The sequence below is a fragment of the Filicampus tigris genome, chromosome 14 (genome assembly GCF_054856515.1).
Source record: "Filicampus tigris isolate MCC_2025a chromosome 14, RoL_Ftig_1.0, whole genome shotgun sequence".
Taxonomy (NCBI): domain Eukaryota; kingdom Metazoa; phylum Chordata; class Actinopteri; order Syngnathiformes; family Syngnathidae; genus Filicampus; species Filicampus tigris.
In genome coordinates, this window is record NC_141230.1 from 19,817,436 (window position 1) to 19,839,814 (window position 22,379).

Below are 22,379 nucleotides of genomic sequence, written 5' to 3' on the forward strand. Positions count from 1 at the left end.
GTTCTCGTGCTCTTGTTTCACACGGCAGTGCTGGTGGAGCGGCTTCGAGTCTCCTCGGGTTGCGATTCGGTTTTCGTTGACATCCGCCAACTTTGGGGACACAATCAGCGGAAGGCGCAAACAACACACCTGTGAGCTCTGTATGAACTGTAAGGATTTTAATGGCAGTGAGGAGACCACCTTGGAGGCTTTTACGGCTTACTGAAATGAAAAACCGATGTTTGTCGGAATAAAGACTTGAGTAAAATGAATACTCAGTCGGTCCGTGGGGACGTCATGTGGGCGATTCTCCCGGTTCGCCACCTTGCAGCGACGCTATTTCAGGATTTTCCATCTCCACGTTGACATCGGCGGTGTCCTCGGGGACAAACAAGTTCCTCATGGAGTCCGACAGCGCCTCCCTCAGCTCATCGTCCGACTCCTCAAAGTTCCTGAAAATTGGCGACAAATCCGAGTAAACTAAAGACCCGTTCGGTGAATGTCAGCATTGATATGATTTAGTCTTGTTTCAAATAAGGATTAGGGTTGCAAGTTAGGGTTTTAAGTAGTAATGCGATTACATTTTTCAACTAATTAATCGCAAAATGTTCAATCGCGATTAATCGCATTTTTCAACCACAATTTTTTACGAAGCTTGGAACCGATATTTACTTGAGTAAATTCTTTTAATCGGTGTGGGAAAAAAAATCTAATGTATTTCGACAACAGTTAAACGGTAGGCCAAAGATGTACAACTAATATGGTATTTGAATTTGACTGTGCAAAGTGCAAATTATTTTGGATTCCTCCAATGAGCCGTCAAGCAACTTTTTAAAGTAAAACTAGTGCTGTCAAAAGATTAATCGCGATTAATCGCATTTTTCAACTACATTTTTTACGAAGCTTTGAAACGTTATTTACTTGAGTAAAATCTAGGAATTAATATGGAAAAAAGTACATTTCAATTCAAAGACTGTTCTAATAACTTTCTTTGATCCTTGAATACGATTCTTTTCCCGTAAACTACAACAGTTGAACGATACACCAAAGATGTACAACTAATATGGTATTTGAATTTGGCTGTGGAAAGTGTGCAAATTATTTTGGATTTTTCCAAGTAACTTTAAGTAAAACTACGTAAAAGTCGGTATGCTACAGCAAGTAAATCAAACTGAGTTAACTGAGTTAATTTTTTTTTTTAGTGCGTTATGAAATGTTAATTTATCTCCATAGTTAATGCTTTCACTTTGACAGCCCTAGTTTTAAGTCATGGTCATGGTTTTAAAGCAAGGTTCTTATGGTTTTGCTCTCACCACGTGTCAACTTTGATGTCTCGCGTCAACTCACGTGTCTTCGTCGTCCGACCTGGGTTCCGGGCTCTCCTGGTCCATGTCCACATCCGAGTCCCCGTCCTGTTCCTTCCCTCGCGGGACTGAGTGAGAGTGAGTGACAGTTCAAAGTCGCTGCTGACAAACAAGCCGCCTCCTCGTTTGTCGCCAGGCTGATTTCTGACCTGCGCTTTGCGAGTCCACAGTGGCGGACATGAGGTCAGCCTGGGCCATGGCGTCCAGTAAAGACTCGGGGGGTCCGCAGACCCACTGCCGGCGACCGCCTTCCTCCTCCGCCTCCTCACCTGAGTGGACCAAAGAGGCTCATTCAAGCAAATCAACTCAGGCGAAAGCAGATCTTTCTTTTTCACAACCTGGCGGGATTTCCAGCGTGGCGCCGGAGTCCACGTCCATGTGGACCAGAGCCTCCATCAGCGTGTGCGGCGGTCGGGCCGGGCTCCACCCCCTCCTCGGCTTGGCCCATCCCTCGTCCTTTGTCCGCTCGCCTTGCCCGAAGCGGAGCGTCTGCTTCTGGCACTCGGCTTGCGGTCTGCCGCCCCCCTCCGGTCCCTCCTGGTCTTCGTCCTCCGAGGGGTCGTCCGCGTCGTCCAGACGGATCTCAAACATGATTCCCTTCTGCGGGACGCCAGAGAAGATTGCGGGAGGGTTTTAGGCGGGGGCGTTTTCAAGATGGATGACTGTCCTGTTTGTCGACAAGACCGGCAACCTGGTCCTGGTGTTTCTTCTCGAGCTCCCTCCGCTGTTGTCGGTTGTCCTCCCGGATCTTCCTCAAAGCCGCTTCCACATCCTGCAAAAGATGGCGTCCGTACAGCTGACAGTGAATGTGCAGAGTTTACTTTTCCCACTTTTTGGTCTTGACAAAACCATTTTTTTTTAAGGGGTCTCCCTTAGAGAGGAAGTGGACCCAAACTATTTTTACAAGAATATGTTCCACGCAGGCCCCACTAGTTGAAACGAGGCAATATGCTTCATATTGCGTTTGGGAGTTTTTAGCCATCGCGGGGGGGGGCGGCCATTTTGTTCACTTCTGTCGAGTGAAAATGACATCACAGTTGCTCAGGTAACGACCAATCACAGCTCAGCTTCAGAAAATAGGTGATTGGTCGTTACCCGAGCCCTGAGCAGTTGTGATGTCATTTTCAGTCGACAGAAGTGACAAAAATGGCCGCCCGTCTGCGATGGCTAAAAACGAGTGGATTAACTCTTATTCCACAAAGGCGATATTAATCAGAATGTTGTGTTTCAACGAGTGGGGCTGCATAGAACATATTCTTGAAAAAAAAAAAATATTTGGGTTACTTCCTCTTTCATAAATGTCTTACCCGCCCAATACGCTCTTCTGTATTTGAGTAAAGGAAGCGGTTACCTGCACAGGTGCGACTTGCTCTTCTTTGGCGTGAGTAGTGGAACTTGGTTGAGCTTCTTTGTCGAGCACAAACGTGTCGTTTTTGTGCGGCGGCTGAGGAAATACGATGCATAAATACAAACGTACAACAACACTGTATCATTGAGTCTATCATCATGTATGTTACATGTGTCATATTTGTTGTGTGTGTGTGTGTGTGTGTGTGTGTACCTCTGCCTGAGCTCTCAACCTCATCTGTTTCATCTCCTGCCGATATTGTTGTCTGATGAGCTCCAGCTGCCTCAAGTACTCCTGCAAACACACACATACACACACACACATATTTAATTTGTCGCTAAAATTGATCAGGTGTCACCAAGGGCGGAGCCATGGGTGGGCCAGACTGCCCACCCAGTGAGATTCATGAAAAAAAAAAAAAAATAGACTTTTAATTTTTTTTGTAAAATTATTATGAAATCATTTTTGAATGTGTTTTTTTTTTTTTTTTTTTTTTTTCGTTTTATTGAATATTAAGAATGGCATAATTGTGGTTGTCCAAGTAGGATCTGAACTTCATATTGTTCAGTTTGTCATTTTATTTGACTATACGATGTGTCGGGACAGGAGGATTGTGCTCAGTGAGGGAAATATTCAGGCCCGCCCATTCGCCACGTTCTGGCTCCGCCCCCTGGGTGTCACGCAGCTGCGTTTACCTGCTGGTCGTCCTGCTTTCTGGCCGGAGGTGCTTGCTGGGGTTCACGTGGCCGCGCGTCAGCTTCCCATCCGTCGGCCGGCCTGCAGCCCTCTGCCGTAGTGGGACGCAGACCCTGACGAGGTTCGTGACGTCAGAAAACATTCCATGAGCTACTCCATGAAAGGGAAGTCAACCCAAACATATTTTTGTCAAGAATATGTTCTATGCAAGCGCACTAGTTGAAACGAGGCATTCTGATAAATGTTGCGTTTGTGGAATAAGAGTTAATCCACCCGTTTTTAGCCATCTCTGGGGGCGGCCATTTTGTCACTTCTGTCCACTGAAAATGACATCACAGGCAGCTGTGATGTCATTTTCAGTGGACAGAAGTGACAAAATGGCCGCCCCCGGAGATGGCTCAAAACGGGTGCATTTTGCCGCTTAACTCATATTTCATATTAATCATCTTGCCTTGTTTCAACTAGTGGGCCTGCTGGGAACATATTGTAAAAAAATACAAATAAAAAAAAAATGTTTGAGTTGACTTTCCTGCTTAAGGTATGAACGAAACTGTTTCTCACCAGCTGTTTCTCTGCCCTCAGCTTGTACTGGCAGGCCTCTTGTCTCCTCTGAAGATATTCTTCACGAGCTGCTGCCACCCTGAAACACAAAAGTGTAGGCTACACGCGTGTTATGAAGGTACAACATGCTGTGCGAGTGTGTGTGTGTGTGTGTGTCACATTTGTTCAGCATGTGCTACGCGCGTTTAATTGATCATGGACTCCCCAAAAAAAGTTGGCTAAAAAAGACCCCAATTTGGGTCCAAAAGGGACCGAGTGGGTCCGTCCTTTTTTTTTTAATTTATTTATTTATTTTTACCTAAATTCGCATGTTCAATGTGTGGTTCAATGTGATGTGTGTCCCTTTTTTTTTTTTTTTTTTTTTAAACATACTCACTTTAAATACACTTTACGCGAGTTGTATTCATGTTGCAAAACAACGTGTGTTTACACGCATGTCAAAAGTGCGCCATCAACCATTAACCGCGAAACACATCTCGGGTTACGATGTGCCGTGCGCTCGCATTGCATACGCATTACGTGCTCGGCACGTGTTTTTGGTATCGGCGCGTGTCGCATGTGCGTCGCATGCCCACTCACAGCTGGTAAGGTTCAAGCGGAGGAGCCACGTCGTCTTCACACGGCTCACATTGAGGAAGAGGAGGATGAAGAGCAGGAGGAGGAGGAGGACAGACGTCTCGCCGGTGGAAGGCGTCCAGCTGGACAAAGTATTGCCGGTATTGTCCAATCCTGTGGCAGCAAAACAAGTCGGCCTCAGCTCAAAGTGGTGTGGTTGAAAGGGGGAAAACACACACACACACACACACACAAAATGTCACATTTGAAGGCACTTTTGTTGGTGATCCCACGTGGCGTCTCCTGCTGCAGGCTGACGAAGGTGTCCTGCCCTGTGGGGCTGCGAAGAAAGACAAAACGCAAGCGCACTCTCAGCGGAAGAAACCACGACAACAACATGCCTCGACTTTTTTCAATCAGTTGGACTGAGCGTGGCGCGTGCGTGCGTGCGTGCGTGCGTGCGTGCGTGCGTGCGTGTTCTCCGTCACACTTGATCAGATTGTGTGAAACGCAACACTTCGGTGAAGAAAAGTGTTATCACCGTGTAGTAAGCAGGGCTGCACGCTCGCCACTCTGGCTTGACAGGAAGTTTCGTCACTGCCGCTTTGCACTTCTTCTTCTTGTCTGCGGCACATCACAAGGACAAGTGCGCGCTTGTTACATGGCCTCAGATGTGTGCTGCATGTTTTGTGTGCGTCTTGCATTTTTCTAACGTATGCTACATGTGTTACATTTGTTTGGAATATGTCTTGCATTTGTCCAGCATGTGCGTTCCATGCGCTACATTTAAGGTGTGTTAATATTTACACAGGTTGGTGCTACTAAAATGTGAGCAGGAATGTTAGCCAGTTGCACAACGTATATGTGTTAGACGCGTTACATTTGTTTAATGTTCATGTGACGTGTGTTACATTTGTCCAACATGTGAGCACTTTTGTACCTATCCAAGAGTGGACTCCACCAAGAGGGGACCGCATAGTCAACAGGGGACATTTTTTAGGTCCCCTTTTGGTCATGCTCTAAATCATGCTAAAATTAAACATTATGGTTAGAGACCTAAAAAGAAAATGTTCTGGTCTATTTTTGTTTCATTAAAATGATTAGAAAAAGGGGTTCCCTCTTGGTCAGTCTGGGCTGATAGTCCACTGTTGGTAAGGAAAGCGTGTACGTGTGTGTGTGTGTGTTACCTGGTGCAGCTTTACCGGTGTGAGCGGCCGGTGTGTTGTTCTTGTGACTTATCTCCTGCACGCATTGACACATACATGTCCACATTCACTTGCAAGACATCATGAACCAGCACAATGGTGTCCCCGTTTGGGATGTAAAACAAGTGTGAGCAGTTCGTAAATGTTGGAACTCAAAAGTAGTCCAAGGAGACCTTGTACCTGAGCGTGTTTGTTCAGGAAAGGACGCTGGAGGACGGAGCTGATGGAGGGACGGTCGCGAGGGTTCACCTGAGCACAATTCGAGTACACGTGAAGGACTGCCGTGCTTAAGTTACTCATTGTGAGAAATCACACACACACACACACACACACACAAAATCCATGTGAGACCTTGAAGAGTTGTGCGACGAGCAAGCGAAGATCATAGGAGTAACGTGCGGACACAGGATTGAAGAGCCCCCTGCAGATTTTACTGGCCAGCTGACTCAGGCTGTTGCCTTCAAACTGGACATTACACACACACACACACACACACACACACACAAGTGTAGTAATAAGTGTTACATGCAACATTTTTTTTTCAAGAATATGTTCTATGCAAGCCCACTAGTGGAAACAGTGCATTCTGATAAAAATATTGCGTGTGTGGAATAAGTGTTAATCCACTTGTTTTTAGCCTTCTCAGGGGGCGGCCATTTTGTCACTTCTGTCGACTAAAAAAGATGACATCACAACTGCTCACAACGACGACCAATCACGGCTCAGATTCAGAAAACAGGTCAGCGGTGATTGGTCGTTGTGATGTCATTTTCAGTCAACCAAAGTGACAAAATGGCCGCCCCCTGAGATGGCTAAAAACGAGTGGATTATCACTTATTCCACAAACGCAATATTCCTCAAAATGCCCTGTTTCAACTAGTGGGCCTGCTGGAAACATATTCTTGAAAAAAAATATGTTTGGGTTGACTCCCCCTTTAAGCTGTGTTGCATTTGTCCAGCGCGTGTTATTTTTGGTAAAACGTGTAAGTATTGCATGTGTGTTACATTCCTGTTTGATACATGTTCAATTTCTTGAACAGGAGTGTTATGAGCGTGAGTGTCTTACCGGATGTCTCAGAGTGCAGAGTTCATAGAGGACGCAGCCCAGAGACCAGATGTCCCTGCATATACGGATAGGACAGAGACGGACAAACGCACCGCATCACCCCAAGCCGTTGCTGCGCGAGTCGTGTGGACATACGTTTTGTTGTTGTAGGGTCGGCTCTCGCAGATCTCTGGAGAGAGGTAGTGTGGGGTCCCCACACAGGTCCTGGCTAGCTCCAGAGTGCTACGTCAGCGCACGCACACACACACACGCACGTACACGCGCACGTCATCTGATGTTCTGACCTGTTGGCATGCATATATGAGACTGACGTACTGAGTCAACATCCTTGCGATGCCAAAGTCGCCCAGCTTGACTTTGACGCCTCGCTCGCTCAGGAAAATGTTCTGCAACACAAACACACGGACCACTTTGCGGTGCAAACAAGTCAACTGAGTTGACGCTTCCTGCGATGAATTTGACAGACAAGTCAGCCGCCATTCTTTGGGAGGTGATGGGAGTGGAAATGAGCGGACTATGAAAAGAAAGTCCGAGTCTATTAGTTGTAGTAGTGGTGGCATTATTATTGTTATTATTATTGTCTTTTGTCATTTTTATTGATATATTTATTTATTGATTTTTTCCTCTCTCTTTGCTTGTATTGTTATTGATGTTTTGTCCTTGTCAATGGGTGTTGTGTGTGTGTGAATAATATAAAAGCCAATAAAAACATTTGAATATATATGAAAAGAAAGTGGGACTTTTGTGAGGAATAAGTCTTGGGAAAAAAAATACTTTATTTGGAAAAAAAACAAACATGTTGTCTTCCCACAAAATAAAATCACTTTCATGAAATGTTGTTTTTCTCAACAAAATTTAAATTCAATTCATTCTCTGATTCATTTTTTGAACTGCTTAGCCTCACTAGCAAATTTTGTTTTTCCCTGAATTTTTCTTTTTTTTCCACAAATAAATCCTTAAAAATGTTTTTACATAGTATAATAGTTATAATACAAGAGATATTCCATTTTTTTTCTTCAAAACAATTTTTTTTATGAAACAATATACACTAACACCTTCAAAAGAGAAGGTGAGAAGAAATGTTTAAAAAGACAAATTTTCTCAAAATACTTTTTCCTCACATTTTCTTCATTTTTTTCTCAAAAATAAAATGATTTTGTCGTAAAAATAACATGTTTAAAAAAAAAAAAAAAAAAAAAAGTTATTTTCTCACAGTACCTGACTTTTAATATCTCTGTGCAGGATCTTCTTGTCGTGGATGTGTTTGAGGCCCAGGCAGATCTGAACAAACCAGGCCAGGATCTGATGAACAATAAACAACAATGACAAGAATATATCAAAAAAAAAAAAAAATTCAAACAATTCTCATAGGAAATAATACATTCAATATGTCCTTATAAAACCTTTACTGACTGAAAGGACGGTGTTTGAAATCACATTTTGATTGGCATCGTTTTCGTATGAGCCAGTGTGCCTAATCAAGTGTCCTGGTGTTCCTAATGAAACGTCCTGCTTGTGTTACCTGTTGCTCAGTGAAGAAGACTCCTCGCTGCATGTTGATCTTCATCATCAGATCGCCTCCATCGCAGTACTCCATAACGATGCACAGGCTGCCCCTGTCTATGCATGCATGCACACAGACACACACACACACACACACACACACACACTGATTGTAACACACGCGCACATACACAGTGGCGCACGCACGCACACACCTTGAAAGGAGCGGATGAAAGTGACAATGTTGGGATGTTCCATGTTGGACAAGAGCGCCACCTCTTTCCTGGCAGCTTCCTTCTCCTTACTTGACATCTAAACACACACAATAATAATGCGCACGCATTCGTTTTTGTTTTTACGTCATACCTTTCTAAAAAAAATGTCTAGTTTAGAAAATAAACAAAAATATGTATTTGAAAACATTGGATACATTTGTTATTATGATTTTTTTTTTTTTTAAGAAAAAATGTCATATTTAACAATTAGAAAAATGTAATACCCCACCCCCACCAAAAAGGGTAGATAGTGCAGGAAACATGGTTTAGAAAAATCCATCAATAACCTTGGCGAGGTTGATCATTTTGACCACACACGGCGCATCATCACCGTCATGGGCGGCCTTGGTTCGCACCAGGAAGGCCTTTCCAAACGCACCCTCTCCGATCGGACGCACCACCTCGTAGTCGTCCATCCCAGCTGAGGGCCAAAACGACGTCAATAACTCCTCTTGGAACGTGAGTCTCAAAACGCTGTCTCGCTCTTTATATTTTTGCCCACTTGACGTTTGTGGCGATTAAAATAGTGTATAGTCATTAATTATGTACCTATAGTAATCAGAAGCTACTCACTAGTTACTCGGTTCTTGAATAGTTTTCCCCCACTGAACACTTGTCTTGACTTGTTTTTGTCTACTCTAGCTACATAAAATATCCTTACATAATATGATAGTTAAAATGGATTTAAAGTCAAGTATGTCATACAATTGTACCGCTATATTGCCAGTAATAGGGAGAACTTTGGTTGAATAAATACAAATTACGAACCGGGGCCGACTGGAAGGAAAAAGTGCGTTGCCATGGAGACAGGTACACGCATGAGGCTGGTTTTAAAGCTAACATAACAAGTTAGCAAGTTCCCTCGTCCCTAACAAGACGCGTCATTTTCACGCTAATTATTTAGTCAAATAACAGTGTTACCTTTCTTTTAAAAAAAAATATCGCAGTTGTCATGAGATGTTTAATCGCCAGGTGAAACTTCGAACGCGACAAGTGTAAAGACGTGTAGTTGTAACCAGAAGTGACGTCCTTAGGCATTCTGGGAGTTGTGGTTGATAGACGCTTGACGGAATACGAGGGAATTGAATAATAGTGTCATCAGTTTTACTGTATGAAACGGCATCAGTAGCCACTTTATGATTACATTTTATTGATTCAGTAGTGTATGTAGGAAATATAAACAGTTATATACCCCCAAATTGACTTGGTTGCACCTCCTGGTGTGTTTTGAAAAATCATTATTTTTTTCCTCATCCTCAGCCTTTTTTAGATAGTAAAAACCTTTAAAAATGTGCAGATATTTGTCTGTAATGTGTGATTTTGTTCTGAAAAATACAATAAAAAAAAACATTTTTTGTTTTTCAATACAACTATTTTACCACCAGATAACAAAAGGAAAGTTCAGATACATGCATTTTGTTTTGTCCCATTTTTATTCCTAAACAATGTAAACTGGCCACGTTTCTACAATTTAAGGAAAAAACAAACATAAACATGTGTCGTACGAGCAACAATAGCTGTAACGTTAAAAATGTATTCTATTTATTTGTTTGTAGTACATTTAATTATTAACATGTGACCTTCCCAAGATGGCGGCGCGGGTACGCCAGCTATCTTCTGCTTCTATACCTCTTCGGTCCTCGGAGAGGCGCTGTCAGCAACCACGGATATAGGGCTACTTCCGGTTACCCTCCCACTACTACTGCATACATAAGACTTGAATCAGGAGTTACGAAACGTAAACATTTAATGTTTTTCTTCTCAGAAAGCGAGTTAAAGGTTGAGACTTCACACACTAAACATGTCGATGTACAGGAACGCCGTGTGGTTTATGAAAGGACTACAAGAATACACTAAGTAAGTAGAAATCAACATAGTTCGTAATGGGATATGGTTAGGGGATGTGAGCACTTGTGTAGCGTTCGTTCACCTAAACCCACTCTGTAATTATGGTAATGATTAATTTAAGGTGGTCATAAACTCTAAAATACATGGATTACACATGTTTTTACTTGAGTTTCACTTCGCGTAAAACATGAATTCATTGCATTTTGGCTGATGGGAGGCTAGTTTAGATTCTGCCAGTAGACAGTATCCAGCTTTAATTAATTATGACCTTAACATTAAAAAATAGGGGGTGTACGTTTCTGTGTCGTTGTAGAAATATGTCAGATAAAATACTGCTTGGTTGCAAACAAAAGGCATGTAATTCTAAAATACTACTTCTGTTATCTAAAGAAAAATATTGCTTAGCTTTGGTGAGATTAAAAAGCGAAACATGTTTTTGTTCGCATTAGTTAACATTTTTTCTCATAAAACCTAAATACAATATTGTGAGGTTACATGTTTTTTCCCCAATTTGTCACATAATAATAGTCAATTAAGTCGAGATACATGCATTTTGAACACATTTTATTCAATTTTTTTTTCCAGATTAAAGAATTTGGGATTTTTGTCCAAATGTTGTGATTTTTTCCCCCCAAACAACATTTTTGCTGTTTTTCAGATTTAAAACAAAAAAACCCAATCATTTTCTCTGAATTTTGTGAGGATTTTTTTTTTTTAAGAAAATATTTTAGTTTTTGGGGGGCATAAAATAGAGACTCTTGAAAAATGGATTCTTACCTAATATGTACTTTATCCCATTACAAAAAATGATATTTATACCTTACACATAGTCATTGGTTTTACAAATAATATTTTTCTGACTTTATATTTTTTTATCTTAAGAAAAAAATATCACTACCTTTACATTTGTATTGTAAAAAATACATACTTAATCCCAAATTTAAAAAATAGGTTTTTTTATAATGATAAAAAGTTAAATGAATTGAAATAATTTGTCCAAATTTTGAGTTTTTATTTTTCATCAGAACAAAATGTAGTTTTTCATCTTATAAAACATAAGACATATAAACTAAGAAACTTTTTAAAGTGACTTAAATGTAGTTTTGTGAACTTTGACCAGGAGCGGATACGAGGCAGCCGCCAAGACTTTTGTGGCGTCCGATCTGGATGTGAACTTGAATGGCCGCTCCTTCCTGATTACGGGGGCCAACAGCGGTCTGGGCAAAGCCACGGCGCAGGAGATCGCCAGCAGAGGTGAGCAACGACAACCTCCGTGTCTTGACTTTTTGTCGCCTGTGTATGATGTCGTGCGTTTGCAGGAGGAACCGTGCACATGGTTTGTCGGAACAAGGGGCGAGCAGAAACCGCCAAGCAGGAAATCGTGGAGCTGAGTAAGAACCAGGTAAGGCATCCTAGCTCGGTAGTGGCCCCTGAAATGTATACAGTGGCCATGTCAATGTGTGAAACTACAAAAAAAAGCCTAACAAGCTGTGTCTGAAATGACACAGGAAGTCGGCCATTTTGTTTTGGAACTCACCATTAATCAAGGGTGTAACATGTTTCGTGAATTCTTTTAAAACTCAACCTCTGAAGCCAATTTTCCTGAGCAACATGAAATTTGACAGGCAGAGTAGACCTCTAAAAAAAGTCTTAACTAGCTATGCCTAAAAGGTCACAGGAAGCTATTTTTCTATAAGCAGCAATTTTAGGATATTATTTGGCGTTTCTTGGGTCCCTTCAACAGCAAACCCCTCCAAGATTTTTGGGGTGTAAAATTGAAACCAAATTTTAAAGCACATCATAGACAGATTGGCGCTTTGAACTCGCCACGAATTTTGATTTTCGTCACTCCGTGCGGGCGGAGCTTGTGTCAAATTTTGATGACTGAACTTTTTGCTGTTTGTTGCAGAATGTTCACATCCACATCGTGGACATGTCCAGTGCCAAACAAGTGTGGGAGTTTGCGCAGAATTTCTCACAGAGTAATGACCTACACGTGTTGGTAAGTGTGTGTGAGTGTATGTTTGTATACTTGCGATAGAGTAACTGATTGTGTAATGACTGTCGACTAGATCAACAACGCAGGCTGTATGGTCAACCAGCGTGAGCTGACCGAGGAAGGTGTAGAGAAGAACTTTGCCACAAACACCCTCGGTGAGCAAAACCACAAAATGACAATTCAAAAGGACATGTGAATGCTTAGAGAAGGTAAAACATCACAGAAATCTTCAGGTTCCATTCAAATATTAAAAGCGTAACATAACATAAAAAATATTTTCTGAAAATGCAATTTAAAAAAACAGTTTAAGTGTGGTTGAAAATAACATCCATTATAGGGTTAAAACAGTTGAAAAGTCCAAGTTAAAAAAAACCAACATGTAATTAACAAGTTTAGTTCTGTCTAATATGTAATGAAAAATCACACGATTCTAACGCTTTTGTAAACAACATTTCAAGTAAACGGTGTCTATGTTTCACAGCATAACTTGGTATTTGTCATTTGTATGTACATACAGTATATTTGCATACCTAAAAATGTAAGTACATAACGTTTATTTTTATTTCAGGCACATATATTCTCACCACTGCACTTATTCCTGCTCTGAAGAAGGCGGAGGATCCCAGAGTGGTGAGTGGACGATCACAAAAACATATTTGTAACAGCTTTGTTAAAATAACAACAAGTAGCACTCTAAAGAACTTTACTGTATAGAAACACACAGCGTAAAATATTAAAAATAGTGCAAGCTACTTTCACGAACCCGTCAATGGCCTTTCCCATTATGTGTTAGCATTAAGCTAACAGGCTTGAACTGCCGCTTGTTGTGACGTTCACTCCTGCTACCAAATGTTCATCACTCAAACTTTGCTCACAATGCAAGGCAAAAAAAAAAAAAAGTCTTAACAACTGCTCCTTAAAGTAAAAAAACTCGAGATACCACACGCAGTACCTTTCAAAAGTGTCCCTTATCCTGGCAGGTGACGGTGTCATCGGGCGGCATGCTGACGCAAAAGCTAAACGTGGACGACCTGCAATTTGAAAAGGGAGCTTTTGACGGCACCATGGCCTACGCTCAGAACAAAGTCAGCAACAAAAATGCCAACTGGGGAGGAGCGGAGAACGCAGGCTCACGCGTCGTCGCATTGTCGTCGCATTGTCGTCGCCGTGTGTTTGTCCAGAGGCAGCAGGTGATACTGACCGAGAGATGGGCCACGCAGCACAAAGACATCCACTTCTCCTCCATGCACCCGGGATGGGCTGACACTCCGGGTATACTCACGTTGAGTCCTCATTCCATCGCCACTCACAGCCTCGCTTCATTTTAGTGTTGTCGCTTCTTCTCGGTCACAGCCGTCCAGTCGTCCATGCCGTCCTTCCACGCCAAGATGAAGAACAAACTCCGCACGGAGGCCATGGGCGCCGACACGGTGGTGTGGTTGGCCGTGTCCGAGGCTGCGGCCAAGCAGCCCAGTGGGCTCTTCTTTCAAGGTCTGAAACTCGCTTTTTTTTTTTATTTTTTAAAGCACATTCTGGGAGAAAAGAATTTTGAATCTGGTGATTTCTTCCAGATCGGCGTGCTGTGGCCACACACCTGCCACTGGCCTGGTCCAAATCCACCACACAGGACCAAGACAAGCTCCTGGCGGCACTCCACGACTTGGCGTTAAAGTTCAAACCTTGATGATTTTAAAAAGGTATTTTTAATCACTCCTCAGATCATGTTTACATTGTCTCTTGTGCTAATTATGATTAAACCAAATAGATTATCTTTTGAAATCATTTATCTGCAGCACTTATACGATACGAACAATCCAATATTATGATTTAATTCTTAGCTGACTTACTGTTAATGGAGCCGAATGTACTTTTATCTTCAATAATAGCCGATGTATAATAAAGCTACTCGCACTCATGCCAAGTGCTTCTTTTATCACTTCGATGCAAGTCATTATTTAGGCTGCCATAGACGGGCTAACAAATAGCATCAGCGTCACGGTGTACAACCCTGTGAGCAACAGATACACAGAATACAGAAAGTGACCCGACACATGTGAACGGATAATACTCGCAGGCATGTATTTATCCTCCAAGAACAACTAATACAGCAGCAGCTTTGTGATGGTTATTCTTAAATGATTTCATCAAATTTTTGTACAATGATTTCACTGACTTTAAAATAAATGTACAATAAATTATTGAACAAATGAGTCATTAAGGATAAATACATTTAAATGACCTCCCCTCCCCCCTACTGAAGTCTCGTGAGTTATGACATCATCAGACGTGATCATGTTTAATTTTTGAACCACATAGAACATCTCAAAACTCAATGGCACCCATTTGGGGGGCATTACACTTAAGAGGTAAAAAAAAAAAAACAATAATAAAGTGGACTTCAAATGTGACTTTTGCTCTTGAGGAGGGACTTTTTGTGCTTCTTTAATGCATTGTTCACACAAGATCACAGTTCATTTAACACAGCATGTTCATTTAAAAAAAAAAAAAAAATCCCTCAATGGCCTCACAATATTTTATACAGTCAAAAAAAGTCCCAAATCATAATGCAAGCTAATCGAGTATGACACTCGCATAGTAAGACTCAGTAGTGAGTAATGATTGCGGCTCATTTCCATCAATGCGCACACAACACTGTCCCTTCTTTTTGGTGCACTTCACTTACAAACCTTTATTTAGTGTAATCAAGGGACCGAAAAAAAAAAAGTCCCTGCTAGTGGGTTAAGTACTTTTGAGAGGTCCATCAATCGGCGTCCTTACTTTTGCTACCTCAACACTGCGCTTGGTGCCTTAACGGGTATTAGCGCATTTCGACTGCAGGAAACTGAAGTGCCAAAGTTGGAACCTCCTGGATGATTTAGTTCTGGGATATCAACAAAAACTCAGGTCAGACAATGTCATTTTCTCTTCAACCATGATTACTATTCTTGTACACTGTAAGCAATTATGTTTTTGTTTTATCACAAGGCTACTTTATGTTGTAGTATAAGCGGGACAGAAGCTGACCGGTTAGTTAGAAATTTTGATGGGCTTTTCAGCAGCAGTTCTTGAAACTACAAAGAAGTCAAGAAAGTTCCAAGAACTTCGGCCTTTATTTTGGTCCCTTTCACGTTTTAGGGATGGAAATGAACTTAGGTGCTTAGTCTAATGCACATTCTAGATTCCTTGAAGACTATCGAAGAATAGATTTGAAAAAAAATGTCAAAAGAACATTGCTGTATATTTTCCCTCTTTGGACAGTACTCCAGTGCATTAATGTAGCGTTTTCACACAATCACACAGTAACATTGACATCGGATCACAGCTGATAATGACGACGATTCATGAGTGTGTGTTTTATGCTGTAATAACATCGACACACGCTTGAATAATAAATAATCACAAACTGTACACGCGTGTTGTGTGGAGCTTGGAAGCTCCCAACCCGTGAAGGGGCCGCCATCCAAAATGGCCTCCGCTTCCTTTCCCGTCCTGCTCGAGGGCCGACGGCAGCCATCTCGCGGTTGGCGTGCGGAGCTTTTTCGGGCTGGAGGGGCGGCGTCACGACACCACGGGCGTCATGTCCCAAAGCTGAGCAAGGCGCGCACATGATAATGTTTACGAACGCCTTTCGCTTCGCTTTTTTTTCTTTTTTTTTTTTTAAACAACGAGCTGAACTCACGGCCTACCTTGACCACCTTGTCGGTGCCGGAGGTGAGCAGACATCCTGTGGTGGGCTCGTAGTGCAAGTACACGATGGCGTGCTTGCTGTCGTGGAAGGTGGCGGTGGGGGCGCGGCTGGGGCAGAAAGGCAAAATGGAGGGCGGGTTAAAAGGGGGGGGGCGTCTTGACGCCAGATGGCGGCGTCATACTTACTCCTCGTCTGTGATGGAGGCGTGGCAGCCGTCGCACACGCGCACCTCGAACTCGAAGCCCATGAGTGGGATGGTGGAGCGCTTGGACGAGCACTTGCCGCACAGCGCTTGGCCGCACTTCCTGCAGTGATGCTGCACAATGGGGAGACGGTAAGAAAAAAGGAGTAAAAAAAAAAAAAAATTTTTTTAAATAGGAGGGGGCGGGTTGAGTGGGGCCTTATTTCCACCATACATTTCAATTCCGGGGGAATTTATTGAGGGCCAAAAGAGGACCCTTGGGAAATCCCAGGAACCAGCTCCCGTTCTTCTGACATACCAATAGACCGTTTCAATTATTGGCAATGGGAAACATGTTTCCGTACCTGTCGTAGGCCAATCTTCTTGCTGTCCCACATCTGCTTGAAGTTCCAGAAGAAAGGCTGCTCACACTTTTGACACGAGTCACTGTCGAGCCACTCTGGAGTCTACACACAAATGAACGATTAAAAACCACACAGGGGCGAGCTAATGGCAAGCGGAGCGCACGTGTCGGTGACTTTGACCTCCTGCCGCGTCACGTCCATATTCCAGATGACGATGCCGCCGTCGGCGCTACACGAAATGAGCTGACGAGTGTGCGAGGCGTAGCACAAGCCCTGCACCTTGTCGCTGTCACACACAGACGCACACAAACAGTCGTCGTGAAACTAAATCTTGCAGGAAAAATGACAAAATAGGAAAATATTACAGAATTGTAAAAAAATATTTATCAATAGGGAAATACAATCATTTAAGGAAAAAAATGCTGAAAAAAAACAATGTTCTGGACTTCTATAAACAATGTACACCTGCCGATGAAATGAAATGCAAAACAGTGAGGGGTGGGGGGGGACCCCAAAAAAACAAAACATGCTTTGTACTCCTACTTGTGCCCTTGCAGTTCGATGGCGGTGCCTTTGCGACCTCCGATGTCCCACATGATGATGGAGTGGTCGGAGCTGCCTGAGAACAGAACCCTTTGGGCGGGGTCCCAGCACAGTGCAGTCACGTTACCTGAACAAGGGTGAGGGTGCTCTTATTTCACAGGCAATGTGACACTGACCCCTGCAGGAGCACGAGAGGCACTACAGCACAAGCCCATTGTTGAATTGTGCTAACTTGGCATTTTCACTATCGTCCCCGCGCCATCCGAAAGGTCACAGTCCGCGCTTATAATGTACATGCTGTGCTCAGCGAATAATGCTCGGATTCATGACTCACAATAAGGCAGAGAGTCAGTCAGCCAGTCACTTGGAAAGTCCTCGGAACCAAAGAACAAGCCATATCGTGCTGGTGAAGATCCAGCATAAGGTGCATATCGATATGGTTGTTACAGTCTAAAAAGTTGTCCGCGTGGCACTAAATAGTAATGAGCATTATCGCCACCTACAGTCATGGAGTAGAATCCGTTTTTTTTTTCCCCCCCCCCCCAACACTCAGAAGAGTCAGTCAGAAACATCTCAGATTATTTGGCCTCGGTGGGAGGTGGCCGAGTGTGTACACGGTATGTACCGACCGGTGTGGCCCTTGAAGGTGGTCACCAGGCTGCAGTTGTCCTGCTCCAGCTTCAGGATAGTCACCTGACCCGACTGATCGCCGACAAAGGCGTGTCGAGTCTCAACGTCGAATCTGAGAGAATTAAGTTAAGGGTGGGGGGGGGGGGGGGGTTAAAAAAACAAAACAAACAAGAGACAGTCAATGACTTGGTTGGGCAGGATACTGCAGCCCAGACACCCAGGCTGAGGTGTGGTATGAGCCCAGCTGCTGTCCGCTCTCCGAGCAGTGCCAGGTGAAGGTCTTGTCCTGGCCCGTGCTCAGCAGCCACTCCATCTCCAGAACGAACAACACCACCGTCACTCTGCCCTGGTGGGCTACGAACAGCATCCATGTCAACCACATGCAGGAACAATACGCAAACAAACACGCACACTAACTCACCCTGGTAGGTGTGCGTGGGGGTCATCTTATTGTAATCCTCAGACAAGATAAACTCCTGGAAATACCGGGACATCACAGAGGTGGTGTTAAAATTCATCAATTTGAAACATTTTAAGACAGATTATACTCTGGCTACTTACGCAAACATTTCCGGTGTCCATGCCCACCAGCAGGCGCCTGGTCTCCGGGTTAAAGGTCATGCAGGAGCATGAAGCTGGACGACAAACATGCACACCTTGAATGAAGAACTTCTACATACCGGTTAATTGATTAATTCTTTTTTTTTTTTTTTTTTGTCTATCATTTAGTGAGGTAAATCAGTGTTACCAACTTGACAATTTGGTCACTGTGTTGAGCAATTTTATTTCTGGGGAAGTTAGTGCTTGGGAAAAAAATTGAAGCTTGTTTGGTGTCAGGAAAAATAAAGTAAAAACCCCAGAGAAGTGAAAAAAAAAACTTTTTTGTTTGTTGTATTCCTGCTTGGAATAATGTAATTTGCCGTTTCGATAACTGACGGCAGAAAAAAAAAAATCACTTAACACTGCCAGACATTTTCAGACCCACTTTTACCCTAATGTTTGAAAAAAAAAAAAAAAAATCCTGGGATTGAATGGCTGGACTGTGAAAAGACAAATAAATATGTCAATAGCAGTGAATGAGTTAAAATCAGATTTTTTTTTTTAAGGCCCTAAAGTAACATCTCTGTTTTCACCAAGCCCTGCCCTTAATGAATATTTGACACTATTGTCAGTGTGTGTATACTTTGTGTAATTTGTAAGGCCTGCACACGTATCGCTGAAGGCATCATTGAGCTTTCTTTCGTTGCTCAACAGCTCAGGTTGTTGTCCCAACACGTCTGAAAATTAGTGTGCACTGTGTTTGAACACACACAAGCATACAAAAACACACTCATGCGTGTTCTTGTACAATTTGTTTAAATAAAAGTTCAATTATATCCTTAACAGACCACCTCTTCCTCAGTGATGGAAATTGGGTGATGTGATAGAGGCCAATTCAAATATTAATTACTATTATCTTCATTACTATCAAGATGCAGTGGTGGTTTTTTTTTTGCTATTTATTTGAATGCATACAATTGAAACACCACTGCTGGCCTTTTTGTAGGTTTCTGCTTGCTGTTATTGTTGACATGAGTCGGACTTGTTTCAAGCAGTTTTTTGTGGATTTTATTTGGATATTGTGACCGATGTGGTGCATTTGAGTCTGAGTACATTTGTGTTTGGCAAGAAGGAGCACTGAGGAAAGATGAGTAAAATCCTCTTGTGTTTCAGAGAATCAAGAAATTTTTTCAAAAATAAAATAGTCACTTTTTTTCCATCACTGGGGGGAAAAATGTTTTTCAAGAAAGTTTTTCGGGTTTTTTTGTTGTTGTTTTCTTTAAGACATTTTGTTAAATAATGAAATCATATTTTGTTAAGTATTTTTAATAGTATTTCGCCACAAGAATTTTTTTTCTCTGGAAAAAAACATTTGAGACAAGTTTTTTTCTCAGAATAACTCTTGAAAAATTTATATTTTTGTTAAGTAAAAAAAAAATATTGTTAAAAAAATGAAGTATTTCTGCAATTTAAAAAAGTCACATTTTAAAATAGTTTTCAGGATAACTTTGACCATATTTGGATTCATTATTGGAAAAATGTTCTATTTTTTCAAGAATTGATATTTACTTTATTGTAATTTTTCAAGTTTTTTTTCTATGGATTTTTTTGTGGGGAAAGGTCACATTTCTGTTAAGTAAAAAAAATCTTATCTTTTCAAGAACTGTTTTTTTTTCCAGGGAAAAAACGTCTCTCAAAAGTCATTTTTAATTTTTTTTTTTTTTTTTTTTTTAACACTTTTCACAAGGAATAAAAGAGAAGTCATATTTTAAAAGTTGACTTAAAACATTTGCAACCTCTTCTGGTAGTAAAGGTTAAGTGGCGGTGACAATTTGGGAAATTCACTTTATTTGTATGTACAGTACAACTACTTTGGCAGCTCAGACAAAACATTGCTTCGTTGTAACATATTGTATGAGGCATCAAGTGCGTGTATCCTTATTAGATTCCTTTACAAACCAAATAAAGAGTTAACTTGGGTGCAAACATTCAGGGCACCCAGCAGGGCTAAAAGGGAAGCGATTGAGCTCAGGGTTTGTAACTGACAGTAAAACAGCTTCGTACTTTGTCCACACTTATACACATAGTTTTAGATGTAAAGGCAAAGGAGAAGCACACTCACATGGCATCGCGTGGTAAACGCTGGGCCAGTACTGGCCGCAGTCCCGCTTCATCCAAACCCGAATTGTCCTGTTCGAGTGCAAAAAAATTTGGGGGATGAAAACTATAACAAGCGTGGAGGAAGCTGCCTACTGCGGCCAACAAGACAACATTATCACAAAGACAGAAGTATCATACTACTTAGTAAAGAGAAGTCAACCCCCCCCCCAAAAATTATTTCTATGTAGCCCCACAAGTCTAAGCATAGTATTCTAATCAATATCGTGTCGGTGGAATATGAATTAAACAGCAAAATCCATCTATCCATCACAGGCCCAGCTTTCCATCATCACATGACCAAACCCAGAAAACATGTGAGCCATGATTGTTTGTTACCTGAGCAACTGTGATGACATTTTCAGTCGACAGCAGTTGGCAAAATGGCCGCCCCCTGCGATGCATAAAAATGGGTGGATTTTGCTGCTTAACTCATACTCCACAAATGCAATATTCATCAGAATGCTTTAGACTAGTGGTGGCGTGTAGAACATATTATTGTAAAGAAATGTTTTGGGTTGACTTCCGCTTTAACTAAATGGCTACGCTACTACTACCACGACTACCAGTTACCCTTACCACCAGCACTACTACGACCAACGCTATGGCTACCAATAATAATAATACCACTACGCTTACCACCACTACTACCACCACCAGTACCAACAATTACCTCATAACGCCACTACTACTGTCACTATAAATAAAACCATCACCTCTCCCACCACCATTACTACTGTACTACTAATCACCGCTACTACAACTACCACCACCACACTTACACTACCACTGAAATACTCCTTATTAAGTTACATGGCTACATCAATAAGGTAGCCAAGCATGATGTCAATCTACGAGCAAAGTACCATAACATGTTTTATGAATTAATTTATAGTAAATGTGATAACAATTATACGACAATAAAACTAAAATAGACGATTTAAAGAACCTATAAAATCATATATGTACACATTTGTATATACTGTACAAACAATTGGGTAGCTAACTACTACTAATCTAAAGACTATCGACTTAGCATTTTGCTAACTAGCATGCTGATAACTAGCTGGTCAGACTACGAAGACACCTGACGCATGACACTATTAATATTTGTCCGAAAGGAAGGAAAGGGCGAAATTGAATCCAGGCGGGGTTGTTGAGAGTCAGTAGTGAGGGTGAGAGGAGGTGGGGCGTCAGTATTGCGCTTGCAAGGCAGGGGAGTGCGCGTCTTCCAGCCGGGCTCACCTGTCTTCGGACACGCTGATGACGCCGTCCTCCTTGGGGATGATGACCGCCGCGCTCACCACGTCCTGGAAGGCGTCGATCTTGCTCAGCAAACATGGCTTCCGAACCTGCGGTCGCGGTTCGATTTCGGCCGCCATGCTGCTGCTGTCATGCGCAAACCCCCTACGCCGGGAAAGCGTAGACCCGAACCCCGGGTGGGTAGGAGGTAGGGCGAGAGGCGATGGTTTGGTGTCGCGGTGCAGGTGCCACTCGGTCGGCCTGCTAGTTAGTCCAATCGGTCCACTCTGTGAGGGCGAGGGGGGGTGACAATTGTCAGCTGACACTACACGCGCCTGGAACGGCGACACCTACTTCCGGTCATCAAAATGAAACTTATGTTATACGAAAATAAAAGTATAAATGAGCAGTTCTTCGTGAATATTATTATGAATATATTAGTATTCATTCAGTTTCCATTAGCAATCGAGTAGAAATTAGAATGGGGTAGAAAAATTATCACTACCACATATTAGCAGTGTTGGTATTGAAAAAGTGGTAATGGAAGTAGTAGTCAGAATGGTAGTGGTAATAGTAGTAGAACAGATAGAATTACTATCACGATCTTTCGCACTGCTACTTCCACTAGCTTCCA

General features: G+C 42.3%; 3 protein-coding genes and 1 long non-coding RNA gene across 7 annotated transcripts; 2 read left to right on the forward strand and 2 right to left on the reverse strand.

The window, feature by feature from the left end:
* Positions 1 to 143: 143 nt before the first annotated feature.
* On the reverse strand, positions 144 to 9,335 carry nek5 (NIMA related kinase 5). Of its 2 annotated transcripts, none has more exons than XM_086052643.1 (23): positions 9,321 to 9,335; positions 8,840 to 8,973; positions 8,493 to 8,589; positions 8,297 to 8,394; positions 7,993 to 8,076; positions 7,090 to 7,160; positions 6,910 to 6,996; positions 6,775 to 6,829; positions 6,060 to 6,173; positions 5,889 to 5,957; positions 5,691 to 5,745; positions 5,045 to 5,127; positions 4,779 to 4,843; positions 4,528 to 4,677; positions 3,949 to 4,027; positions 3,387 to 3,500; positions 2,905 to 2,985; positions 2,695 to 2,787; positions 2,035 to 2,115; positions 1,682 to 1,943; positions 1,493 to 1,612; positions 1,327 to 1,411; positions 144 to 431 (listed from the first exon to the last, which is right to left on the reverse strand). In XM_086052643.1, the coding sequence occupies exons 2-23, from the start codon at positions 8,966 to 8,968 to the stop codon at positions 275 to 277; spliced, it is 2,229 nt and encodes a 742-aa protein (XP_085908769.1). In that variant the 5' UTR covers positions 8,969 to 8,973; positions 9,321 to 9,335; the 3' UTR covers positions 144 to 274. The 2 variants fall into 2 exon arrangements, with proteins under 2 accessions (XP_085908769.1, XP_085908768.1); XM_086052642.1 differs by having other exon boundaries at positions 4,767 to 4,843.
* LOC147136728 (uncharacterized) lies at positions 3,189 to 7,445 on the forward strand. Its single transcript, XR_015089741.1, has 3 exons — positions 3,189 to 3,508; positions 3,970 to 4,066; positions 6,749 to 7,445. It is a non-coding gene; the product is annotated as an uncharacterized LOC147136728 (long non-coding RNA).
* Positions 9,336 to 10,216: 881 nt separating the features above from the next.
* On the forward strand, positions 10,217 to 19,642 carry dhrs12 (dehydrogenase/reductase (SDR family) member 12). 3 transcript variants are annotated; one of them, XM_086052658.1, is made up of 10 exons: positions 10,217 to 10,409; positions 11,521 to 11,654; positions 11,720 to 11,802; positions 12,310 to 12,402; positions 12,473 to 12,554; positions 12,968 to 13,029; positions 13,380 to 13,671; positions 13,753 to 13,890; positions 13,971 to 14,096; positions 17,191 to 19,642. In XM_086052658.1, exons 1-9 carry the CDS (start codon positions 10,354 to 10,356, stop codon positions 14,081 to 14,083), a joined length of 1,053 nt encoding a protein of 350 aa, XP_085908784.1. In that variant the 5' UTR covers positions 10,217 to 10,353; the 3' UTR covers positions 14,084 to 14,096; positions 17,191 to 19,642. The 3 variants fall into 3 exon arrangements, with proteins under 3 accessions (XP_085908784.1, XP_085908785.1, XP_085908783.1); XM_086052659.1 differs by lacking the exon at positions 17,191 to 19,642 and having other exon boundaries at positions 13,380 to 13,484; positions 13,581 to 13,671; positions 13,971 to 14,314; XM_086052657.1 differs by lacking the exon at positions 17,191 to 19,642 and having other exon boundaries at positions 13,971 to 14,314.
* On the reverse strand, positions 14,680 to 22,085 carry wdfy2 (WD repeat and FYVE domain containing 2). Its single transcript, XM_086052651.1, has 12 exons — positions 21,749 to 22,085; positions 20,469 to 20,536; positions 18,368 to 18,441; positions 18,228 to 18,282; positions 18,010 to 18,160; positions 17,806 to 17,918; positions 17,177 to 17,303; positions 16,814 to 16,919; positions 16,634 to 16,735; positions 16,273 to 16,403; positions 16,086 to 16,194; positions 14,680 to 15,987 (listed from the first exon to the last, which is right to left on the reverse strand). Exons 1-12 carry the CDS (start codon positions 21,883 to 21,885, stop codon positions 15,958 to 15,960), a joined length of 1,203 nt encoding a protein of 400 aa, XP_085908777.1. The 5' UTR covers positions 21,886 to 22,085; the 3' UTR covers positions 14,680 to 15,957.
* Positions 22,086 to 22,379: the final 294 nt, after the last annotated feature.

Coding starts and splice junctions, on each gene's coding strand:
- wdfy2 (XM_086052651.1), bottom strand. CDS start 21,885: ATGGCGGCCGAAATCGAACCGCGACCGCAGGTTCGGAAGCCATGTTTG. Junction 16,920..17,176: donor ATCGAACTGCAAGGGCACAA/GTAGGAGTACAA, acceptor TGTGTGTGACAG/CGACAAGGTGCAGGGCTTGT. Junction 16,195..16,272: donor GCCTCCATCACAGACGAGGA/GTAAGTATGACG, acceptor TTTCTGCCCCAG/CCGCGCCCCCACCGCCACCT.
- dhrs12 (XM_086052658.1), top strand. CDS start 10,354: ATGTCGATGTACAGGAACGCCGTGTGGTTTATGAAAGGACTACAAGAA. Junction 10,410..11,520: donor GGACTACAAGAATACACTAA/GTAAGTAGAAAT, acceptor AACTTTGACCAG/GAGCGGATACGAGGCAGCCG. Junction 13,891..13,970: donor CAGTGGGCTCTTCTTTCAAG/GTCTGAAACTCG, acceptor GATTTCTTCCAG/ATCGGCGTGCTGTGGCCACA.
- nek5 (XM_086052642.1), bottom strand. CDS start 8,968: ATGGACGACTACGAGGTGGTGCGTCCGATCGGAGAGGGTGCGTTTGGA. Junction 4,844..5,044: donor GCAGCCCTGCTTACTACACG/GTGATAACACTT, acceptor CTTTCTTCGCAG/CCCCACAGGGCAGGACACCT. Junction 4,678..4,766: donor CAACAAAAGTGCCTTCAAAT/GTGACATTTTGT, acceptor TTGCTGCCACAG/GATTGGACAATACCGGCAAT.